This window comes from Coccinella septempunctata, chromosome 4 (assembly GCF_907165205.1).
Source record: "Coccinella septempunctata chromosome 4, icCocSept1.1, whole genome shotgun sequence".
Classification (NCBI taxonomy): Eukaryota; Metazoa; Arthropoda; class Insecta; order Coleoptera; family Coccinellidae; genus Coccinella; species Coccinella septempunctata.
The window spans coordinates 8,682,662-8,706,903 of NC_058192.1; the positions used below are offsets into that span (position 1 = coordinate 8,682,662).

The window sequence follows — 24,242 nt, forward strand, 5'->3', positions numbered from 1 at the left end:
AATATGTAAAAATGTAAAGTCGAATAAATGATGCCAAAAAATGGTTTATTCAATAATTTATTTAAAAGTTTTATAATTTAATCAATAAAAAATTCACAACTAAAATTAAACCAGCAGATGAACAAATAACAATCTTACCAGGGATGACAATTCACACATTGAGAATCCCAAATAAAAAAAAATATATATAATTTACAATCTCTGTTTTTAAGTGTAAGGAATCTGAAGCGTTGAAGAAAAACAGAAGGCTAGATCATGCTACAAATCAATAAAACATTCAACAGTAACAGTAGTTTTAGAAATATACAATATTAATATCAAACATGAAGTGCCATACAGCTTGGGTAAAGTTAGTGTAAATTCTCAATAATAATATTGACGTACTTCACTAAGAGTATGCTTAAAAGTGTTATAAACATCTTGACATGATTTAAGTTTCAAAGCAAAAGAAGCATTTGCTTAATAATTATCGACAATGCACTTCATTGTGAATTGAAATACAACATTGAGATGAGTATGAACAGTATCTCATAATTTTTAATAAATCGAAATTATGACACTTCAACCTTCAACAATATGGCCAATATATTTCTTTTCCACAAATTGAGGTAACAATAAGTTGCAATCTTAAGTAATGTGTGTGTTGAACTGGATTTACTTGTGTTTAATATCGAATATGAACATTTAGAAAAAGTACAAATGGAATGAGATAATAATATTGATATTTCTTTCCCTTATGACAGAACTTTTCAAGCCGAAATTTAGCACATTCTGCCACATTTCACTGGGTCTCTTTAAAATTTGTGATCAATTCAACTGGAAATGTTTCGATTTGAAAATTGATTCATTTGAACAAAATCTGAACTGCATGCTTGTATTGCTCAATCATACCCTGTAAACAGCTTCGCTCACAATCCCAACATTGTTCCAATACATCTGCTTGGAAGCAGATTTAGTTCCCTTTGTACTTTATTTTACAAAATTAAATATCTATAATACAAAATAAAGGGATTGTCCGATTGGATAAAACTTAAAAAGTAATGAAGAATTTCATTAAAATCTGTACATAAGTCTACATTATTAAAATATGATTCGATCAATTTCTAATCATAGGTAGAAAACAACCATTTGGTTTCCTGATTGCTTAGTAAATACGTTCCAGTCTTTGGATTGAGATTAGGGGCACTTTGAAGCGACAATTTCTGATTTTTCATAATCTATATCAGTGTAAGAAGCCAGAATTTGAAGTGAAATAGTTTTTCGGAACTTAACATTTCCGTACGCGAGGGAGTTACAGAACATTACGAATCCAGCTTTGAGGTTTGATACCTACTTCTGTGCTGCCCTTTTTGAGATTTTTTCAAAATTTTGTTTCTTTACTATTTACTTAAAGTTGAACCGATTCAATCACTAGGTTATGGTCTCAGAAACATGTTTTCATCCTGATCAGATGGACCACATTTTCTGATATCCAAATTCATTCTCGAAGCTAGGAGATAATTGTCATCGCCGATAGGAGCAGCCCTGAAACGAATACAGTAATTTTATATTTAGAAAGGAACTAGTTCCTTGATAGATCTACCATATGATAGATTATTTACAATTAACCAAAATGTAAAATTCTCACTTACTTGCTACCATATCTGGTGTCCCTAGCTAAGGTCCTGTTATAAATCCTATGTCGTCTTTCAATCTGATAAGCTATCTCTCTTATCTCTCTCAGAATATTGTAGCAGCTCTGCAGATCCACCCCAGAAATACTTTTCGGAAGTGGTCCAGAATACACTCTATCACCTTCGCACCAATTTATAAACGACTCTATAAAATCCAGGTGTCCCATAACTAACGAATGTATCCTCTGCAAATCCCTTTCTGGGTCGAGGGACATGTGAAAGTTGTTGTCTAACGTGGAGACAGCGTTACAGCCTGGTGCTAATTCGTTTTGGGAATTGCAACTGGAAAAGAAACCGATTATCAATTGGAATTTTTTTTTAACAACCGATGACTTACCATTGCCACTGTCCATTGATGAACGCACACGGATGGTATTCTTTCAGTCTATTAGAATTTGTTTGACAGATCTTCGTGAGAAGATCAATCCATTCCTTCTCTTCCACGCAGTTCGGGGCTTGTACATAAAGGGCTCGTTCTCTCTGGATGATTTGAAACATATTCTTCATTTTGAACGATCTCTCGTTCAGCCTCTCCACCGCCAAAATATTCGACAGGGGTATTTGGCACAATGCTTCCTTATCTGCAACAATCAAATCGACTGTAGATTGAAAAAAGCAAATTCGGATATGGTACATACGTCTGTTCTTAGAATAGCTGAGATCATGAGTGGTCAATTTGAAATATCTTTGCTTGAAATTCTTTCTGCCGAACCTTTTTCTTCCTTGCGCACGCTTAATCATCAACCTGCAAATATAAAGAACAAAATGGTATTGTTTTTCTGATTGATTTTCTCGTCAAAAGTTGAGGATAATGAATCAACTTGTGTTTTTCCTTCAGAAAAATCCAAGTTATAACAAAAATAAGATGATACTCAAAATATGCATCAATATGCTCAACCCGAGGACCATTTTATGTTTGGAGACATGGAGGAAATAGCCCTATTTCATAAATTCAGCATTCTTACCTTTTAATCTCTCTATGTTAGTAAGCATAAGGGGAAAAGTGTTATTTTTAAATAATCAGTTTGATTGGCAAAAATAGGTAGATATTTACCCTTCTTTCAAAAGTACTGGCGTATCGTTTTGTATTGTTTCTGGATTCGAGATAGCCGAGATGATCTCTAAGAACTGTCGCACGGCAACAATGTGTTTTTCTGTATAAACTATTTTGTAGAGTTGTTCCATGTATTCTTCTTTGCACACCTGCTGGGTCGACCTGCTGCTCACGTAATTACCCAACGATTGGATAGTCTTAGAAATAAGGGTAAGGGTCCTATTTGTTTGATTATCCTAGAAGGCAATAACCAATGATTACACCTTGTTGTTCGCAACATATTGATGTACTCACTATTTGTTGAGTAGTCAGGTCGAACAGCCTGGGACCCAGTATGGCGGGCGCGAAAAACCTCAAGAAAATAAACCCCGATATGACCGAGTATTTGACCTCGCGGTTGGCAGGAAAATGCAGAAGGGCGCACTCCCTCAGATTGTAGAAAATCTGGCACATCAGGGCTGGACAGTAGACGGCACTCTGGGTGATGGCGTCCAGGATCTTCTGGATGTAACACTTCAGATTGGTCAGGTTGGTTTGGATCGTGTTTGCGTCCTTCACCCTGGTCGGATCTATCTCGCAGGGTTTCTTCTCGTTGAAGATGAGTTCCAAGGTGGGACGCAGCGTCTTGTGGAGGTACTGTATGCCGATCAGCCGCATAGCTTCGTCCATCATCTTGGAGACGAGGGTGTTACCGCGGAAGATCGTGGTAGCATCGCTGGAAGGAAAAATTCAATTCGATCATGTATTGCTTCGATCATTTCTATTTAAATAGTTCAGACAGTGATATAAAAAAGAGAACACCTAGTTTTAATGAATTTATTACGAAATAACATGGGTTATTCCCGATATTATTCCTCAATGAAGCCAAATCGTAAGTCTGAAGGACATTATCGCCTTGAAGGATCGCGCAACCCATTTAACGATAAAGAATCCCGAACAAGGCGTTTGAAAACCGCAGTTGCACATCGATATGTCATTCAACGGAGCGTCCATTGTTGATTTTATGAACGGAACTTGTTCTAACAAGCTCGAATAGCAGGCGTGGTCTCGACATTAAAAAGAACAATGGATTTATGCGACGCGAATCAAAGTGTCGAAGAGACAATCACCAAAACAATGGAGTATGTCGTCGTAATAACAATATCAGGAACAATAATTAAAGCAGTAAAAAGAGCGGCGTTCGCCTCCTGAATTTTCAATAAGATCCGTTAGCAAGACTTCATATCTGAAATGAGTTCTATGTATAAGAAAAGGAAATGCTGGTATATTGAAAATTTCGAAGCTTTCCCCGTCAGTACGCCCTTCTAAGACCCCAATTATCTTACTAATACAGCAATAAATTCATTTATACAAATTTTTTTCAATATTCGAAATAAGAAATTCGCTTCTAAGTTATGTAGGTAGAATGATCCGTATAAAGCAGCAAAATCCCCGGCCAGATTCTGGATTGTGCAAGATCGTTACGTCCTTCAATGTTCATTTTTAGTGTCAAATAAAAATAAAAGTATCATTATGCCCACATTTGTGCACGGGCGGTCTGATGAAGAGACCGCCAACGCTAGAACGAAGCGGTTCGGATACAAATTTGTCTTGTACATAATTCTACGTACGCCCACCTGCCCCTCGAATCAATACTGACTACTAATTAGTGCGAGAGAAACCTCCACGAACGACCAAGTGAACTGGAAAATTCAGGAAAATGAAAAATGAGCTCCTCCTTCTGAAAACGTAACCCTTGGCGTTGGGACTGAATAAGCACGGATTTTTTCCACCCCCGCAGAAGGTAATATGGGTTTTCGATCATTATTGGGGAAGTTGGGGAAGAAAACTCTACGCCTCTACTTAGCTGTAACGTAGTAGGATTTATTGGGTTATTTTCATCATATATAGATGTTGACAACAATAACCTTATTTGCTATGAGTTTTCTTAGAAAATTCTTATCGCAAATTTGACCCTTTGTGGGGAATCTGTGTAACCACAAAGTTGCATGATACGTTCTGAGTTAGAACGAATTCTAACACCGGAAGCATTGTACAGTGCAAGTCAAACATCTTTCAAACAACAAGGAAAAATAATTTGATGTGATTTATGTGTAGCTTGATAAAATTCTGCAAGAATAAACATAAAAAAAAATAGTTACTTTACACAGAGATCTGGAACAGGGAACAGATTGTAGTATCTTTCTTGTTGCCATTTCTTTACATCTGCTTCATTGTTTTCAGATTGAAACATTTTCATTGGACTCTTTCAAAGGAAGATATATTTCAAATTTGGGACAAGCTGTATAACAATTTCTTCTACCCAAATGAGCGCATTTTAAAATACTAATCGACATGCTCAGGCATAATTGAAACAAAAAACTGTCTTTAATTTACTAAATCTGTTCCAAGGTTCTATAAACCACTTGAAGAATTTTGTTCTGAGATGGTTTCAGCTATCTTGGTTGTAAGCTGATGGAAAATATTTTCGTTTCCTTGGTCTTTTCCAAAAGATCAAGCTTCGTATCCTCATTATTTATCTTTAGTTCAAACACACCAGCTACAACGTATGAACGACTTCAATAAACAATTATCCGGACAGGTCCTCCTACTGGAATTTGCAAATTGAAAACGCCGTGCTGAGTGGGCTGTGAGACACTGGGCGAGACTGGATTGTGGCCATTGTCGTTTTCATTGAGGAAATGGAAGTACATAATTTACATATTTGACGTGGAATTTTCGGTTTGTGCTTCTAAAACGAACAACCGAGTGTTGAATGTAAACAGCCTGAAATTGGATAGTTCGCCAGTTGTTCATTTCGGATGTACGAACAAGGATGAGCAATTTACACTTATATCATTTGGGTTGATTCCTAGAAAAATACGTCTACCATGAAAAATCTCAAAATTTCAATGGCAACAAGTACAGACTTCCAGGCGTGAGAAATTACAGGAGAATTATAGTCCACTCACTAAGATAAAAGCAGTCGGCTGGCCATCGAATAATCTTCTTAAGAGGGGCCTACACCGTTTTAGTGGTCAGTTCAAAAAAAGGAGATGAATATCTTAGGTCAGAAACCACTAATTCATATGGGGTTTCCATTATAATTCAATTCAATCAGTTCGTCATCTCGGAAAGTCAGATTTTTTTTTATTCGTCAAACGAAAAAAAAAATAACAAAATTTTTTCATTGATTAAGAAATATTCATTCATGTCATCAACTTTCCGAGGTGGAATTATCTCTTCTATGAATTTCCACATGAAGAAATTTCTCGAAAACTCACACCATTGGCTACAATTCGTATCCTGGTGAAATTGAAAAAAGACGTTCGTTAAGTGCTGACATCTTTTCGACAAAAGTGGAAACTATTGTAATATTCGTAACTTTTACTTAGCGTTAAAGTGTTCTGGCAACACCCCATTTTCTGATAGTCTTTCCCCATTTACGCCTTATACGGATGGCAAGGAAGTCCCGTGGTATAAACTCCTTTTAAGTAAGAATTAAATTCAGATGCATACCGTGAACCTGCCGATATGAATAAAAACAATTGTTACGATCTGAACTGAACTAGCCAATTTGTCATCGATGGCAACTTTTCTCATTTTAGACAGCGTGTAACTTTTCGAAGAAAGACCTAAAAGAGTATTAGTTTACATACTTAAATTTCCACCAATCGCACACTAAAAGCATTCTAACTTATTTGGCAACACCCTGTATAAACGATATTCATGTCCAACACATATTTTCGTATTAATTTATTCACATTGTGACAAATAAGTAATTACCAAGACCTTCACGTAAAACGGACAACATAACTCAGATTTAAAATCAAAAAATCTTCTGACAAGCGTCATAAGCTCATATTTTCTAACTATACAGTGTGGAATGTGTCCACAAGGCCAACCGACAGCTTTTCTAAAAACGAATGGACCATAAATCGTGACCATCACAATAGAACGACCTATTTAAATAAAAATTTGTGAATGTCCTCGCGTACCTACCTGTCGACGTCGACATAACCGAAATACTCTCAAAACTGGGCATCCCTAACCTCACCTAACCGCCCACGCAGCCGGTCCAATCGATCATCCGCCGCCGTGTGTATATCGCGAAAATCAGGGCACCCCATTTCGATATCGGCAGCCGTTTCTGTTTTATCAATTATTCCCGGCGTGTGCGGGGGCGGCAAACCGGCGGACCGCCGTATGCTAAATTCGAAGCGCCGCCGTCCGTCCGTCCAAAACGCCGGAAACGGGCGATGAAGGCGTCATGATTCATCGAGAGGCGGCCGGGGCCGGTTGATGCAATCGTCGTCGGACGGATAATCTTCAAAATAAACAGATGATGTCAAATATGATGAGCGATAATCCGCATCGAAGGACCAGAGCAGCTGACACAGGCTGGACATTCAAATTTCACTTATCCTTGTGTTTATACCGTGTCACAAGCTCATAGTCATTCAAACGGGCCTTATATGCTTATATTTCCCAGTTCCTGCACAGTTTTCACTTAAAATTTCTGATTCCACCTTGAAAAAATCTGAATCATTTAAATCTGGGGATCTGGCGGACCGTGAACAACGTCTACTGCGTCCTATCCACCTGTTTGGATCCAAATTGATGGAAATACCAAAACATACCCTATAATTCCTTTCCTTCGAAATAACAATAAGATTTCTCATATGAAACTTCGTTCTAGAATGAACATATTTCAGATATTCGAGATCCAGATGCCTTTGATCACACTCGCATAATTTCATGTTAAAATTGTAGCCCTTGTATGGCATTTATTGGGGAAATTTTTTCTCATAGTTCTCATAGTCAGTTTTCCTTCAAATTTAGATCTAACATGGACAGTTTCACCACTACACAACCCCTTTGATCAATATACAGAGGCCATTGCTTGTCGAAAAAAGTGTGGGTCTTCCATACAAATTTTTTCGGGCAGCCTCTGCTTAGATACAGCCTAAAGACGGTACGAGAACGAATGGAAGAATTTTTCAAAATCCACAGATTCCCAGAACGTTCACTATGATAGATAAGTATTAAAAAATAACAGCATGCGGACAAATTATTGAATTCTTTCTGCATGCTGTAACTCCTTTCAGTTTTCAGTATATTCATCACAGATATAAAATTATCTTCTTGTCAACTATGAGGCTTGTTCGTAGAGTGGTCCTCTACAGAGCAAGCGCAAATGGATTTTCGCTGCTCTAAAATGGAATTGCGCTTGCTCTGTACAGTTCAAAACCGTTGAAAACCTCTCTACGAACAAACCTATGATAAAACCAGGAAGGTCCAGATTTCTACAATTCGAAAACCAAGTTTGGGGCTCCAACATGAGCCTCTTTCTATCAAGTATCATTTAGGATTCTGCTTTCGACTGGAATTTAGACTCGATTGAAAGCCACACATCTATTTCTAGCGTTCTGGGTTCCATTTCACATATTCGTACTACGTTTCGAACGACAATTTCACACCCATACAGGCCATAACGAGGATGAAAACAATAAGGACGGTGTCGCGCACGTATATCCGCTGAACCCACCAGTTTTCGTATGGGGGGAACGCATCTGAAATTTTGACGTTGACCCACATACGAACGCGGTTCGATGCTTGGAACGCTCGAAAATGGAACATAAACTATCCGTCCTCAAGTTACGATAACGCAATTAAGATTTTCATAGGTCGTTCTGTCAGATCAAGATTTTTCCAAAAATTCAGGCCAAAAGTACCTTTTATACGAAAGACAAGCAAAGCAATCACAGAAATTTTCAGCAGCAAATTTTCATCTTGCCACAAGTGAGGGTGGTTTTGTTGGACCTCTAAAAACCATTAAAACGAGGAGTAGGCAAAAAGACTATTGAGATATCGAGAATTTTTACGGAATATCTCTTGCCCCTTCAATTCTATCAACGAAAACGTGATGAAAGACACTGGATAAAAATTTGTATGTCCTGGGCCAGATACCAACCTCTGACAGAAGCAGTGTCATGTTGAAAACGAAACATAGATATTTCAGGTACTTTGGAAAACCATGAAGCGAGAATTTAAACTTTCCCGCTCGTTTTCAACACTTTTCCGTTGGAAATAAAAATCCAACCGCGTTTCTTGAAGCCTCAAAGATTGCCACGTGCCGAGAGCCATTCTTCCTCGTACGAAATGCCACAAAATCTGTCTCGACTCGATTCCAATAGGAAAATACGGTAGTCTAGAATGAGGATATGAATCATGCGGTAAAGAGAGCATTCCCGAATGCATTATGTAATTGTTCGCCACGTGCTTCGTCGCCTCTTCGACAAAAGGGGGATAAATTGGGGGTTATCGATGTCTCGACCACATTTATTTTCGTTCGTTTCCTCTTATCTCGAACGAAATGGGAAATAGTGGAGAATATCGGTATACTCACGTTAAACCTGATACTTCATGATTGGCCAATGACCTTATTATTGACACTATCTCGTTGTGGTGCATGAAGATTTTCACTAACGGTTGTGCAATGTCCATTTTACTGGATATCACTTCTCCCAATATGTACACTGCGCTCGAAGTTATGGGCTGAAATGAAAAGTATAAGATCAACATGAATTCCATCGAAAGCTGAAAACGTATTGTCTTCCAGCGGGTGATTACTCAAGCATGCAAACTTGCTACTAGTAAGAGCTTGTAAGTCTGAATAATTAATCCATAGAATTGTTAATAAAAATGAAATGAGTACTTGATAGAAAGCAGGGGAGTACCTACTCTCTAGAAAGCAGAACTTATTAGTTAACAGAAGAGCTCACTATTAAGAGGAGAGAACTACTAGCTTGTAAGTGCGAGCTTTTATTAGTAAGTAAGAAGAAAGGAATACTCATCAGAACAAGGATAACTCGTTAGCTCGAAGAAGAGTACTACTTGCTAGTAAGAGAAGAGTACTACTCCCTCTTAAGAGAAGAGCTCGGAGAAGAGAATATAATCACTTTTTGATGGGGTGTAATACTCGCTAGTAAGAATAGAGAACTACATGTTACAATGTTAGTTAAAAGAGTACTCACTAGTAAGAGCAGAGGACTACTTACTAATAGAAGGAGAAGGTACTAGTTAGTAATAGGGAAGGAATTCTCGCTAGTAAGGGGAGAATACTATTCACTGTAAAAGGATATGATATCTCACTAGTAAGGGAATAGTACTACTCTAGTAAGAGAGTTTACTACTAGGGAGTAGTACCCTTCTCTTACTAGACAGAAGTTCTCTTTTCTTACTAGCGAGTACTCCCCTACTCTTACAAGCGAGTATTATACTCGTTCCTAAGAGAAGAGAAATACTCTCTTGAAGTATTTCTCTACTCCCCCACTCTTACAAGAGTAAGAGTAGGGGAGTACTCGCTAGTAAGAAAAGAGAACTACTCTTACAAGCGAGTATTATAGTCGTTCCTAAGAGAAGAGAAATACTTCTTGTAAGAGTAGGGGAGTACTCGCTAGTAAGAAAAGAGAACTTCTGACTAGTAAGAGAAGGGTACTACTCCCTAGTGGTAAACTTTCTTATTAGAGTAGTACTATTCTAATAGAATAGCACTACTCTAATAAGAAAGTACCTATAGAGAATCAGGATAATATGAATATGAATAGTACTACTCTAGTAAGAGAGTTTACTACTAGGGAGAAGCACCCTTCTCTTACTAGTCAGAAGTTCTCTTTTCTTACTAGCGAGTACTCCCCTACTCTTACAAGCGAGTATTTCTCTTCTCTTAGGAGCTAGTATAATAGTCGCTTGTAAGTGTAGGGGAGTACTCGCTAGTAAGACTATTATACTCGCTCCTAAGAGAAGAGAAATACTCGCTTGTAAGAGTAGGGGAGTACTCGCTAGTAAGAAAAGAGAACTTCTGACTAGTAAGAGAAGGGTGCTTCTCCCTAGTAGTAAACTCTCTTACTAGAGTAGTACTATTCATATTCATATTATCCTGATTCTCTATAGGTACCGAAGTATCCCTCAGAAGCTCCGCAAGCTTACTAGCGAATCCTCCCCTACTCTTGCAAGCGAGTATTATACTCGCTCCTAAGAGAAGAGAAATACTCGCTTCTAAGAGTAGGGGAGTACTCGCTAGTAAGAAAAGAGAACTTCTGAATAGTAAGAATAGGGTACTACTCCCTAGGCTAGTAGCTAGTAAGAGAATGAAATGGATCTACTCGCTAGTGAAAGTGTAGTAGTGTACACAAGTTGAAGTCTGATCGACTCACCGTTGTATTCACGCTTTGCAACAGCAACCTCCTCAGAGGTTCGTAGACCTGTGCCGGGAAAACCCTGTCCTCCGTGTATTGGACCTGGAGGCGGAGAGAGCCTAAGGAATTATCACTGGAAAGCCTCGTTCCTGGCGGTGTGGAGTGCGTGAAGAACGGTCGATTCCTAGTCGACCTCGGCTGTAGGAAGTACCTGGAAAAATGGTAGATTTTCACGATTCGCATTTGGAACACACGGTTCTTATCATACAAAGGGCATAATTCCTCACTTTTTCAAACACCACACGACTAAGGACTAATAATTTAACAGTCGATGCCGAATTTTACAAAAAGAAAAAATAATAAGTTTTACGATCCGAGGCAGTTTCGAACCTAGGACCTTGAGCTTTAGCACACCCATACAATTGGTATCACAAAACTTACTTGATACAAAGCCATAGCATAAAGTGTTATATGATGAATTACATATTTTCGAAATTAAATGAACCGAAGTTTATAGATACTTCAGTATCGACATTAAAAAATCTTTCGATTCAACATTGAATTAGAATTAATCTTCTCATTCTACTAAAGAATCCTGGTTCAGGTTGCATATTTCGATATTTTCCAGTCCAACCAATTTCTATAAACTGATCGACAGAAATGAGGACGAATAGAATCTCCACCAAACAATGTAGCGTTCATATCAGTGATCACCTATGTCACAATATGAGCGGTTCAGGGAAGACATTAATAGCCAACTTAATTGGATTAACTACCTATCGTACGATAACACACACCAATAACGTAATTGAATTATTGACAGCTTGCATAAACTCATCAAAACAAAGTGTACCGACACCTGAACGATTAATTAAATCTGGGTATACACGAAAATTCTTCCGATATTCAAATCGTGAATTCGCTCACCAAAAAGACGTGACTCATTTTTTTCTTCGAGATATCAATTAGATTAGCCGCAAGCACTCGATGAGCAATCGTAAGGTCTGGGAAAATTGAGAATTTATTTACATTCAAATAGGGAATATGGTAAACATAAACTTCCTCATCAATTCCGAACGGAGGATTCCCAGTAATCAATAATTGAAAACCGAATTTGTTGGCGGTAAATTCCGACTGAGAAACGCTACAGAGAAATGTTATCATTCAGGAAATATTCATCCATGTGACCATGGTCAACCAGATTCATTCCTGGGTGATAAAATTGATAAATTATGAAGACCAAATCATTTCATTATTTTTTTAATTGTTTTTCTTATTTGTTTTCGGAATAATACATCTCAATTTATCATATTAAAAGTACAGACAAATGAATCAATGGCATATTTTCGAAATTCAATCACATTTCACATACGTTTTCAGAACTTCCTCAGGTAAGTACCAACCTACCCTAACAGAAGTAGAAGGGCCTGCATGCTCCAGAGACAGGAAGCATAAGGCGTCTCTAGTCTAGACGGAAATGAGACAATGAGATTTCGAGGATATTGTTCTTGCAGGTGTGACCCTAATAATTAAAACGAACATTAAACTGAGGATGTTCTCACAATTAGTTTGTCACCTACTCGAACTAAAATCTGGCCATGAAGTAATGAACGCGCTATCTGATCCGAGAAATGAGGGTTAAGATTTGTAACAATTAGATTTTACATTTCAAGAAAGCCAGCAGTTTGGAAGCTCTGTGTGAGATGTTTTCTATAACATAGAAGGAAACTTTTCAGACAGTCCAAGATTTAAAAGCCGATATCAGAAAGTGAGCAACAGATGACAGATGTTTAAAAAAAAACAACCAACATCGAAAACTTTTGGACGCATCGCTTACTCATAAAACAATCTAGGTCCTTTCGTTTGCAAAAAAAGTGTAGCACTTTTTTACACTAGATTTCAGTATTTGTTTGCTGATTGAATTTACACCAGTGTAGAGGAGGTGTAGTTTATCTACATCTCCTTTGACTATGTGTAGATAAACTACACTTCCTCTACACTGGTACAAATCAAATAGAGTGTAGAAAAGTGCTACACTTTTATGCAAACGAAAGGACCTTCTATCTGACCATATGTCAGATGTCATCTATCGATCTGTCATGAAATGATCAAAATGTCATTGATGACAGCCAAAATGACGCATAATTCGAATACTTTCGTGGGCTTACGAGTTCGAAACCGATTGGTGACATAAAACAAACCGACACAATTCACACGGCGTTTCTAATAACGAAAATCGACAGATCGGCATCGAATGGAACCCTGGCACCCTGGACCAGAACGTGACGAATCCGTTTGTCTCTTTTGCCTACAGAATGCCGCAAAATTTTCACAGCTTCTCGCTGATTTTTCTCCTTGAACGATCCAAGTTTCATCATTCGCGAGACGAACACATTATTCAGACGTTTCGAAATCTGTGCAGCGGTCGTTTTCAACATTATGTGTCATTCGGGGTATTGTGTCAGCTAGCTGTATTTGGCGTTCATTAGAATGCCACGCTCGTCTTATCGTGTCGGCGGGTAGACAACAGTTTGGGACCTCACCAAGGTCCGAAACGGATACGGATATAACTATAAACAGAAAATTTAAGGAATAATAACTTCCTCTGATCCATGTCAGCTATGGACGAAAAGTCACTTCCTACCTACTTGCGATCTGTACTGACGAGAATCGAAATTATCAGTGTCAGAGTCCACGGGTACAGTACTTAACCGATTCGGAACTAGTTCAGGGATTATTCGCTTATTTAGATGATTTTTTGCGATAACGCATGAGGGTCACGAACTGGTCTATTGTATACGAAATAAAACACATTACATTACCTTTTATTTCATTTAGTACATTCGCACTTCATATTTCGTATCGATGAAAATGCACTAATGGAAGAATGGGGAATACAGATATACTAAAATCATAGCTATTAGTGCAAATGATCACTTAAAACACTTGATATAAAGATGAAAATCTCCGAACACAAAAAGCAACAGTTTTCTACCAAAAAGTCACGATAAAAACGACTATTATGGAAATTTCGAGAGGAATATATAATAATTAATTAATTTTCTACCGAAATTTGCTGTAGACGAAGCAACCCAAACCTAATTCAAGCTATTTCTTCAGTTTGAAAAAACGACCGATGCAATCATATGTTGAAGTTAGTTCTCAGAATTTTTGACGATATTTTCAGATCGCATGGATTGCGTATACCTACTGATTCACGTCTAATTGATGCCCAGGGAATTTCTCGCTAATCAAAGCGTCATTTTTCCAGTTTCGTAGATCAATGAGCGGTGTATAAAGGTGACGCATACAAGATAGTTTTGACGTCACGGATATGAATTGATGCCATCGCAACAACTCTATTCGATTCCATTGGTATATCTGAAAATTTCAATAAGGATTTATTTGTGTTACTCATTCTTCAATTTCTCCCGATCGCCTTGTATCTACCGATTTGATAGAAAATATCAATATGGATACTGTTAGAACAAGTTCTTCCATACGACTCCGCATCGTTTCATTAAGTGTCGGAGGAAAATTCTACAGGTTTCGTCTCAAAATTGTGTGATCGTTATGTTATAATGATATTTTATCGACTATATAGGGCTCGATATAGGGTGAGTCTTTGACCCCCACAAATATTTTAACAGTAGATTCTTGAGGTCAAACGAACAACCTCATTCCAATACAATTTTTTTCGAATCGGCTCGGTTTAATAGATACAGGTTGTGGAAAAACCATAAAAAACGTTATTTTTAATTCCATCTCACGAACCGTTTTATCGACAGAAATGAATTTCGGAATATAGTTTTTCATTTATTTGATGAATCTTTTTCGAACGCAAGATATCATTCACGTCTTCCAGTTTTCTCATTGACCATTACGTACCATAAAAATACCAAAAATCCAAAGAACTCAACTCTTGAAACTAAGTTGGATCTAATGAATATTTGAACGTTTCGTAAAATAAATTATTCGTCATATTTCCTCGTATAATGCGCCGTTTTCGAGTAATTTGATATTCAAAAATTTGAAACTATATGTGAAATTTGAAAAATTGAGTAATTTGACTGAATACAACTCTGTAAGATCCACAGACGAGTAGTGTCACAGATTTAGCAAGTTATTCTGAAGGTAATTTTGTTTTTCCAGCGGTGGCACAACAATTAAACTTGCAAGGGCCGAATCAGAAAAAATGATATAGAAAAACAGTGTTTCTTTTGACCTCAAGTATCTGCTGTTAAAATATATATACGAGTCAAAGACTCACCCTGTATATGTGGTCAGATTTCGAGTCACATTTGCTCACATAAAATATAGAGAAGAAGTTTCGTTTATGTATGAAACCACCATCAGAGTTTCCTCAGTTCTTAGACCTATGGAAGGTGCAACCTCATTGGCGGATGGCGTTCACGTGATCGCCGTCCGTCAATTAGATTTGTCCCTTTCTTAGGTCTCTGCATAAACCTGACAATAGCTATAGCTGACTTCAACCGAGGGTATAAAACGAATTTCTGTGAAATCTACAGTGAAGATCAACCTAACCCATTCAAAACATGGCGTTGGTGCAATAAAACGAAGGTTTTAAGCCTGACTGACAACCTCCCACGTGCAGTGCGGCCATCAATGCGATCTACCGGAAATTTGGGCGATTTGAGATGCATTTTCCGAGAATATCGGAGAAATGTTTATAAGTCTATCGCACCGCGCTTTCTGAAAGTCGTAAAATGGCCGGATTTAAGTTCCAATCATACGATGATGACTCATTATTTCCTCCTGACGAAGCACATAAATCTTGAGGACGTATCGGTTTACGACAATGCAATCGCTGGTAGAAAACGAAGTATCGGAAAGTTTGGAAAATTTATATCACGGCGTTCTTCTCGAAAGTCGAATTTTTTTCGTGGACGAAACTCAAAATTTCATTATTTGGCGGAATTCATCAAAAGATGAAGAGTTTTTCCCGAATTCTCCAGAAAGATGGGATTTTGGCTGTAAACACCACGTAGTTGATATACAAGGTGTAATAAGAAAAAAAAATCATCCTAGATCTGCATGTGACACATATTCTAAAAGGGCAACCTCTTCTAGAAGTAAATATTCGAAAAAAAAAGAAATTTCTGGAATCACCCCTCAAATTTTTCGCAACTATTTATTTACATCCTTTAGATATTTTCACAGCGGCAATGCAGATATATAAACTCCATTCACTTTTATTTTAGCACTCGGTTGGCCATGGAAATTTGACACATTTCACTCTGTATAGCACGAAAATGTGTGGTTATGACGCTTGTCAGAACATTTTGGGTTTTAAATCAACGCTATGTTGCCCGTTCTACGTAAAAGTTTCTGTTATTACGTATTTTATCACAATGTCGAATCTCTTCGGAAAATATGTGACGAACATAATTGAAGTTTATACAAACTGATTGAAGGCATACCAAATCCAGTTATTTGCATGGAAAATATAAGAGATCATAGTATGCGCTAGCTTGAGGAGAGTTAATGTTCGTTATCTTCTTTGGCTAAAGTTTGAATACGCTACATCAGTTGTAGATTTCAAAAATATTAACCCGAAGATGAAATTCATATGATGCAGTGTTTGGGAATGGGTATCTCCCGAAGGAATTAACAGATAATTACAAGAATGTTGAATTATTCAACAAAAATCATCTTGTATCAATATAAAAGGAATTAAAGGAAGTTTCAAGTCAAGATGAACTTCACCTTTGAACAAAAATTTCACATGAATAAACAATTAACAGGACAACTGGCGTGTATTTGTGGCTGTTCTTCTTAATACATTGATATAATAATAATAATTAGGTATTTATTGGTACCTTAAGACATTTACAATGTATAGGACAAGTCAAATGAAAAATAGAAAAATCAATTTTCGGGAACTTATCCAACGATGACATTCATCGAAAATCCTGTAGTAAACTTTTCGCATTAATTCACTCAAATATAAAATACTCAAATGCCACCACTTTTTTGGGTCTCCCAATAGAAGGTAATTCTTTGTCATCCTCTTCTTTCACAATCTTTCTGATTGTGGAAATATTCAGTTGAAATATAAGTCGTTTAGATTCAGATGAAACATATGAATTCTCTTACATTGAATATGTTCGCTACCGTCTGACATATTCTGGATTTTAGAATATCAGGGTATAACTATTTGAATGAGCGGACCTGAATTCTAAATAGCACTTCCTGAAACCCTGTCTCTTTTTTCAATCACTTTCGGCATTTTCGTAATAAAAATTGATATTAGTTGTGGCAACGGCGTTATGACATTAACGACATTTCATGAGTGCCAACCTCACTCGCTTCTAGATACAAAAACTTGAGAAAATTATTTCATGGCCAACCGACTGCTAAAATAAATTTGAATGGAGTATAACTCACAGTCGATTAACCAACCACTCAACTCTCTTTCAAGCCGACTGAGTTATCAGAAAACCGGTAGAAAAAAAATCCCCTAACCAGAAAAAGGTGTTCGATTAAAACGGGACGCAATTTAAAACTTATTCCAGTTACGACGCGTGAACGAAGGTCTGGTTCTGTCGTCGTTAATCATAATCAATTAAGAGCAGAATCGATGTCGAAAAACCAATAATAATTTTTCGAGCGGGCTTCATTCAACACACGGCCCATGAATGAACGACGGAGGAATTAGAAAATCGACCAAGGGGATATTTTTAATGGCCCCATTCATGAAAGATATACCAGAAATCGTTAATTGGAAAATTATAAATATAGCACTGGCGATGATTGGTAGGTTCGCTCATTCATAAACTCATTGCAGGCTCTCATTTGAAACTATTGCAGAATGCCCTTATATAATTAATTCAGACACAAGACACCTGCTTATATAAAATCAAAAAACCATCAATCAAAGTATTTTATTTACAGAAATATCTGAGGAATTAATATTCCTCGTAGTTGATGACTATTGCATTTTTGGAACGTTCGAATTCTCGGCAACGTAGTCTTTTTTGAAGGAATTCCAGGGTTTCCTAGCTTCACCTCGGAAGCTAGCAGAACGTAAGAGAAAAAAAACTCAGAACAAGTCCCCTTCCACAATAATTTTAGGCTCTATTCTTTTCTATTGATTAGTGTTTGAAAAACTCTCGCTCAACAAATAGAGATAATATGGACGGACATAGGTAGGTACAATTTGAATTCCACCTAACTACTGGAAAGTTATTATTATAAATCCAATCTACGCCTTTTATATTTAGTTGAAACTATCAAAAAGAATCCTCCTGTTCATTATTTCGTTAATTTAAAAATAAATAAACAAGCACAACCTTGTTCGGTTTTTCCAATTTGTTTGATTATACCTACATGAATTTCCTCAAAGAAGGCAAGCAAACCTTTGACTCCAGCTTGTTCGTGAACATGAAGAACAGATAACAGAAATCCTGGAGCCAATATTTGCTTTATATTTTCAGGAAAAGATAGGTTTCTGAACCTAGATGCGAGAAAAAAAGGCTTAATATCTATTGATACCGTTTTAAGAGAGCTCAATTGTTGTTCATTCGAAGAACTCATATAGTGTGAGCGGGAATTTATATATCTTTTGTTTTCTGGTACTAATGAGAAAACAATTTTCACATCCGTTTTTTTCTCTTCGCCGTTTAAACGAACGCCTTCGAATGGAGTGTCTGTGGCTGATAATATCTCCGTATCTAAAAATCACAAGAAACTAGACGATTGTTCTCTTGAATCTACAATAAATAAAAAAGTTTTCTGAACTCGTATACGTCGCTGTATGGGAAACATGTACACAGCACCATGGTTTCCGAGAATTACGAGTGAGAACTTCAGGTGCCTCCGAAATTTGATAGCACATACAGGGTGATACGTGGTGGATGACGCAGAGAAGGTTTTCTTGTCTCATTTTCGACGAACCGGTCAGAACACTCAGAATTATTGAGTTCCCTTAGTACTACAGAACTGAAACATTTTTAGAAACAAGGCGTAACTTCCCAACAACCTCCTATACTTTTGTGGATTACCTTTTTTGAAGAATTGCACTTTGAAAAATAAGTACACCCAATTATTCGAATTATTTTGTACAGCTTTTCGCGTAAAAGGGGAAATTCAAAATGGAAATTCGGAAAATATGTCAATGTTTTCTATGGTGTTACACTTGTCAATGTCAATGTGGATAAAACTTCAAAATTTGACATGTATTTTATTGAAGTTTTTATAGCGTGATCGCCATCATAGATCGCCATCTGCCAAGAATAAAATACTTTCTTATTTTTGTTCTTATCGATTTGTTTGTATAAACTCCACTTGTATGTGAAATTAAAAGCGTCTTCATTCAGAAAGCGGCTGCAAATACGTACAATGAATACGTATTCACCCCCGAAAATGAAGTGGACGTGTACTGAATGAACCGAAACACCGTTCATTCATGTCTGTTTCCGCCACACCCACAGCGTGAAGTTGAAGGGGAAACCCCTTTCGGAAATTGCGGAAAAACGGAAGTGAAACAAACGATTCGGTAGTAGGTAGCCCCACGTATTTTCTAATTATATTTCTGGGTCGGAGGTGGGAGCGTAAACAAAAATCCCGAGCATAATATTGGAACAACTAGGTATACAAAGACCACACAGAGGGTTCAATTGAAACCTTTCGGGGCGGCAGGGGCGGGTTCAGGGAGATTTCCAGGACGAATGTTCCTACAATAACAAACTGAAGAATACCGCAAGGATTTGTGTTTCCTCTTTAGGAAAAATCCTCGAAAAAACACAATTTCCTTCTGGAATACATGTATATCGATGTATATGGAAGTTTTCTAGGTGGGAATAACAAGATTTCAAAGAAATTATTTAGTCACAGTAACACAAACACAATATTTGACCTCCACGTGCATCAATAACTGCTTTGGCATCTTCTCTACATGCTTCCCACCAAATTATTGAAATATTACTGTTTCGAAAAGTTTATTCGATGAAACGTAGGCTAGAAATTTGAAGAGTCGCACAAGAAAAAACATCCGTTTAGGCCCCTACCGGATAAAATTGATGGGACTGATGGAGAGTACACATAATTGATTCCCTTCATGATATTCTCGTCATTTCGAAATTTTGCCAGCTTGAATAGAAGTTAGAATTAGAGTTTTGTGCAGTTAATCTGAGAGTGACACTGTGAAGCTTTGATTCAATACCGCAAACACCGACATATCGCTATCTCAATCTCCTTTTTTCGATACCGATTCCTCCACCCACAAAGACAAGCCCAGGATGTATTGCGAAACCAGAGGTGAAACCGTTCCAGCATGAATATCGTATCGTATGACGCTGGTGAGTAAGCAACGGAAGCAAGTCAGCCGCATGCATTTTTTTTAAAACATCCCGGTATCTTGCTAATCTAACTAGGAAGGTGTGTGAGGGGTGATTCATTTATTCTTTAAGAGCTGCAGTATCTTTTGTTCGCCGATATATCGGTATCTGAAGAATAAACAACCAGGAGATTCGATAAAGAGCCGATTTTTGTTGAATACTTTTTTAAAAATTTTTGACGATTATCTTTATCTTATTAAGTGTGAGGATCAAACAGAAACTTATCCTATTTGCGATAGAAAATCTTGTTGAGTTGTTGTCGAAAAAAAAACTAAAAATAATATGTATTGCAATAAAAATTATTCGAGATAATGTAAGTAGTACTTATGTAGGAAATTTTCACTGAATCATATAGGCAGTGAGTGCACCAATAAAAGTAGATTTCAATGACAAAACGTCCAAGAACATTCACAAAGCCATTAATATTAATTCAATTAATTTTCTGGAAAGATAAGTAATTCTAGAAGAAGTAATTTCATTGTCATGCTAGCGATGGAGAAAAATTCGATTGAATGCTTCATATAACATATATCTTTGCGAAACACAATAGCCGAATAGAGAATATTTCAGAATCAGTGGATATTTCAAAAAAATTCGGCAACTAAGATACAAACGAAAATACTCCAAAATACTAATAAACTCTTCACGAAACAAGCAATATTTTGATTTAAACCTGTGTTCCTTTTTCAATTCTTTTCCAATAGTATAATAATACACTTGAGCTAATCCACAACACTTTCTTTGATTACTTCAATGATTGATATGCTGAATTTGTTTGCAATGCTTATGAAAAATCCCTGTATATAAAAAGCAAACTTTCATTCAACCCTGTTACAATATTCCAGATTTTTAATTAGTTAAATTGATGAAGAAAATACATATGTGTATATGTACTTACATGGTTTCAACGAATTTAAAATGAACTTAAGAAAAATGTAAATATGTTTTGATATCCAATAATTAAGTAAGGCTGATTTGTGAATGATTCTATAGTAATAAAGAAATATTTGTTTTGTGATTGCAGGGGGTAATTTTAGTAAAGAAAATAATACATCATTGTAGATAATATCCAAGTAGTACTCATGAAACGGAAAAAGTATAATTTCCAACATTCACTGCAACTATGTATGATTCAATTATCTTTTTCATTGAATATCTTGTACCTATGTTATATCATTAGATAATATTATAGCTTAACAGAGGAAATATGAATGCATAATAAAGTTAATAATATATAGGTGTTTGATTGATGATATTATAACAATGACAGCGTAGTTGAATGATAAACATCTATTTCCTCATAAGAAAAATCTCAATCTCACAAACTTTCAGTATCTACTCCCAAAAATTTTCAAATCATATATGAGTACATACAAAATATTCTCAATATATCGAATGAACTCACCATGCATTCCTATGGGCAGCATTCTGTTGTTGCATCCCCCGGAGTTGCACTCGAACTTCCCCGAGAAACACATCTCCACCCATTCCAGGTACATCGTGCCAAATGGCAACTTGAAGTTCACAAATTTCCACATCAGTCTCAGGACACACTGAGTAAGAGTCTCTATCTTTCTCCCGTTCCTCAACACTATCGAACATAAAAACCTCTTCAAACTGTGGACATGTCGTTTTCTTTTGCACTTTGGTCCGTTTGTTGATTTTTTTTCCATTGGTATAAAGAACTGTCACAACCGCATAAGGATCACAAGAGCCACCTTTCAATGTTAGGTCTAAACATTCTACAACATGCACCGAAAGCCGCCTATTGCTACTAAAACTATTTGTACTTTTGTTGGGTGGTGCTGGTTCGAAATTGATTTCAATGTTTGCTTTTCCCTGTACTTCAGAATCTGCATCCACAGCTTTGATTGGGAACCAATGGTCTTTGTTGTTGTAGGAAGCCAAATCTTCTCGTTTTATTGCAACCTTTCCTAATACTTTGTCCTGTTTCAAGTGCCTGTCTCTATCGAACACATATACTGACACAAAACGGAAGTTCCTTGGTACCTCGAATTGAAATTCCTCTCCGAAGAAGGGGCTACAATTGAGAGAATTTATAAATATTCATCCAATAACTTTTTCAAAACTTTTACCTGAGAGATTTTTCAATGGTAGATGTACGAAATATTTCTTCTTGATCCAAAGATAAAGTACAGTATACATCTCTTTGGGACGAGGAACCGTGCGTCCTAGCTTGTAAATTCTTGGCTTCTCCTAAAAAAAGACAGTAAATTAGATTAAAAATATTCGACTTATTCAGAATGTTAAAGGGTTTCGGTGTTAAATCTCACCACCTGCGTTTGTTTTGAAACTTCAAAATGTCAACAACAGGAAGTTGATTTAAATGGATTAACTTATTTACTTGGAAATGAGGTTATAATGGTTTCGTACACAATTCGAATGTTAAATTTGTAGGGAATATTGACAAATAATTACTCACCAATTTTTATTTTCAATCGTTCCAATACACGTATTTTATATCCTTCGTCAGCCATGTTACTACTACATACATTCATGGTCTGAAAAACTGAACGGGCATTTGACATAAAGTTGTACTGTGGCCTCAGATCTGCGGTTAGGAGTTAGGATTCGTTGAAATGACTGCCTACGCTCTTAGCGTTGTTCTTGAAATCAACTTCCAAACCCGAGGCATCTTCTCTTCTTCCCAGCATGCATTGTAATCCACGATCTACGGCAGGTGAGTGAGGAGAATGTGGAATGTGAGAAGGAATATAGCACACTGTCCGCCACGGTATAAAACTACACGTGTGATAAAATATGAACGAGCACACCAGCTACGCTGGGTATTCATGAATGGAACATATGCAACCGAACGTAGAGCAGTACAGAATGAAATGAACTGAACAAGGACTACAAAATCATTACTACAAGTAGCTCACTACGCAGTCGTTGGCGTTGAATGAATGGGCGAAAAAATTCCCATTGAGAATTAAGTTATTAATTGAAACAAAATTTACAATACTAATGAATGGGTGAACCGTTACGTTCCATTTTAGAACGTTGAAAAACACAAAAAGAATGCCGGAAAGTCTAGAGAAAAATGAATGCAGATGTAGAAAAAACCCAGACGGCAATTATTTTGGTTTACTATTTCATTATTTATTTTGTCGTAAAATCAACTTTTTGTTCCACGTTTTTTCTATCGGTTTTCCTCTAGGTATACGGTACTTTTTATATGAAAAATATTTTTAGTTTTGATGTATTCCATTCAATGCATACACGTTTAGTATAATCCATTGGTCTATTGGTCATACTTGAAGAATTTCTTAATATTGGCGCCAGTTAAATAGGGTGATTAGCTGTGATGACCCATAAAATGAATCCTAAAATTTCACTCACTTCTTCAAGCAACTGAAATAACAAAGCCAATCCTCACCAAAATTTGGTGAAATTTTCTGGGAATCTTCAAAAATTAGCTATATATTATACAAATTTCATATTTTTCAGGATGGTGTATAAATCATTGTCGCAGTTGACTTCGATTTATTCTTTGGCGCTTTCATACTAACAAATATCATGAAATTACTCTTTTAGCTTTGAGTATTAAAAGGGGGGTATATACACAAATCTTTTGGCAAGAAATTACTAGATACATTATTGGTTCAAAATGAATCAAGCTTTGAAAAATAAATATATATGAATAAGGAAAAAAGTTTTTTGCGAAACATAATTTAGAGGTGGATCTCGTCAGGGAAACACAACCCTCACTTCTACACCCATATGGAAAACAGTAAACAGTGATGGATGATGGATTAAATAAGTACTTGTGTAGGAACTCCCGCTTCTGAGTATCATAAGGAACTCAAGCGCCATCTAGTAAGCATATGCCACTGTCTTTGTTTGAGGTGCGATCTTGTTTAACTAGATGGCGCTCGAATATTCTACAATACTCAGAAGCTTCTACTAGTATTTAATTGGGATCCGCCAACTCAAAAGGTTTTCCATCGAAGTG

At 36.8% G+C, this 24,242-nt stretch overlaps 1 protein-coding gene across 1 annotated transcript; it reads right to left on the minus strand.

Annotated features, from left to right (window-relative positions):
* Positions 1-39: 39 nt before the first annotated feature.
* On the minus strand, positions 40-23,145 carry LOC123312473 (GTPase-activating protein). The gene is made up of 11 exons (XM_044896920.1): positions 22,710-23,145; positions 22,363-22,483; positions 21,672-22,307; positions 10,926-11,118; positions 9,116-9,264; positions 3,022-3,442; positions 2,728-2,963; positions 2,312-2,418; positions 2,011-2,254; positions 1,632-1,955; positions 40-1,524 (listed from the first exon to the last, which is right to left on the minus strand). Exons 1-11 carry the CDS (start codon positions 22,813-22,815, stop codon positions 1,416-1,418), a joined length of 2,646 nt encoding a protein of 881 aa, XP_044752855.1. The 5' UTR covers positions 22,816-23,145; the 3' UTR covers positions 40-1,415.
* Positions 23,146-24,242: the final 1,097 nt, after the last annotated feature.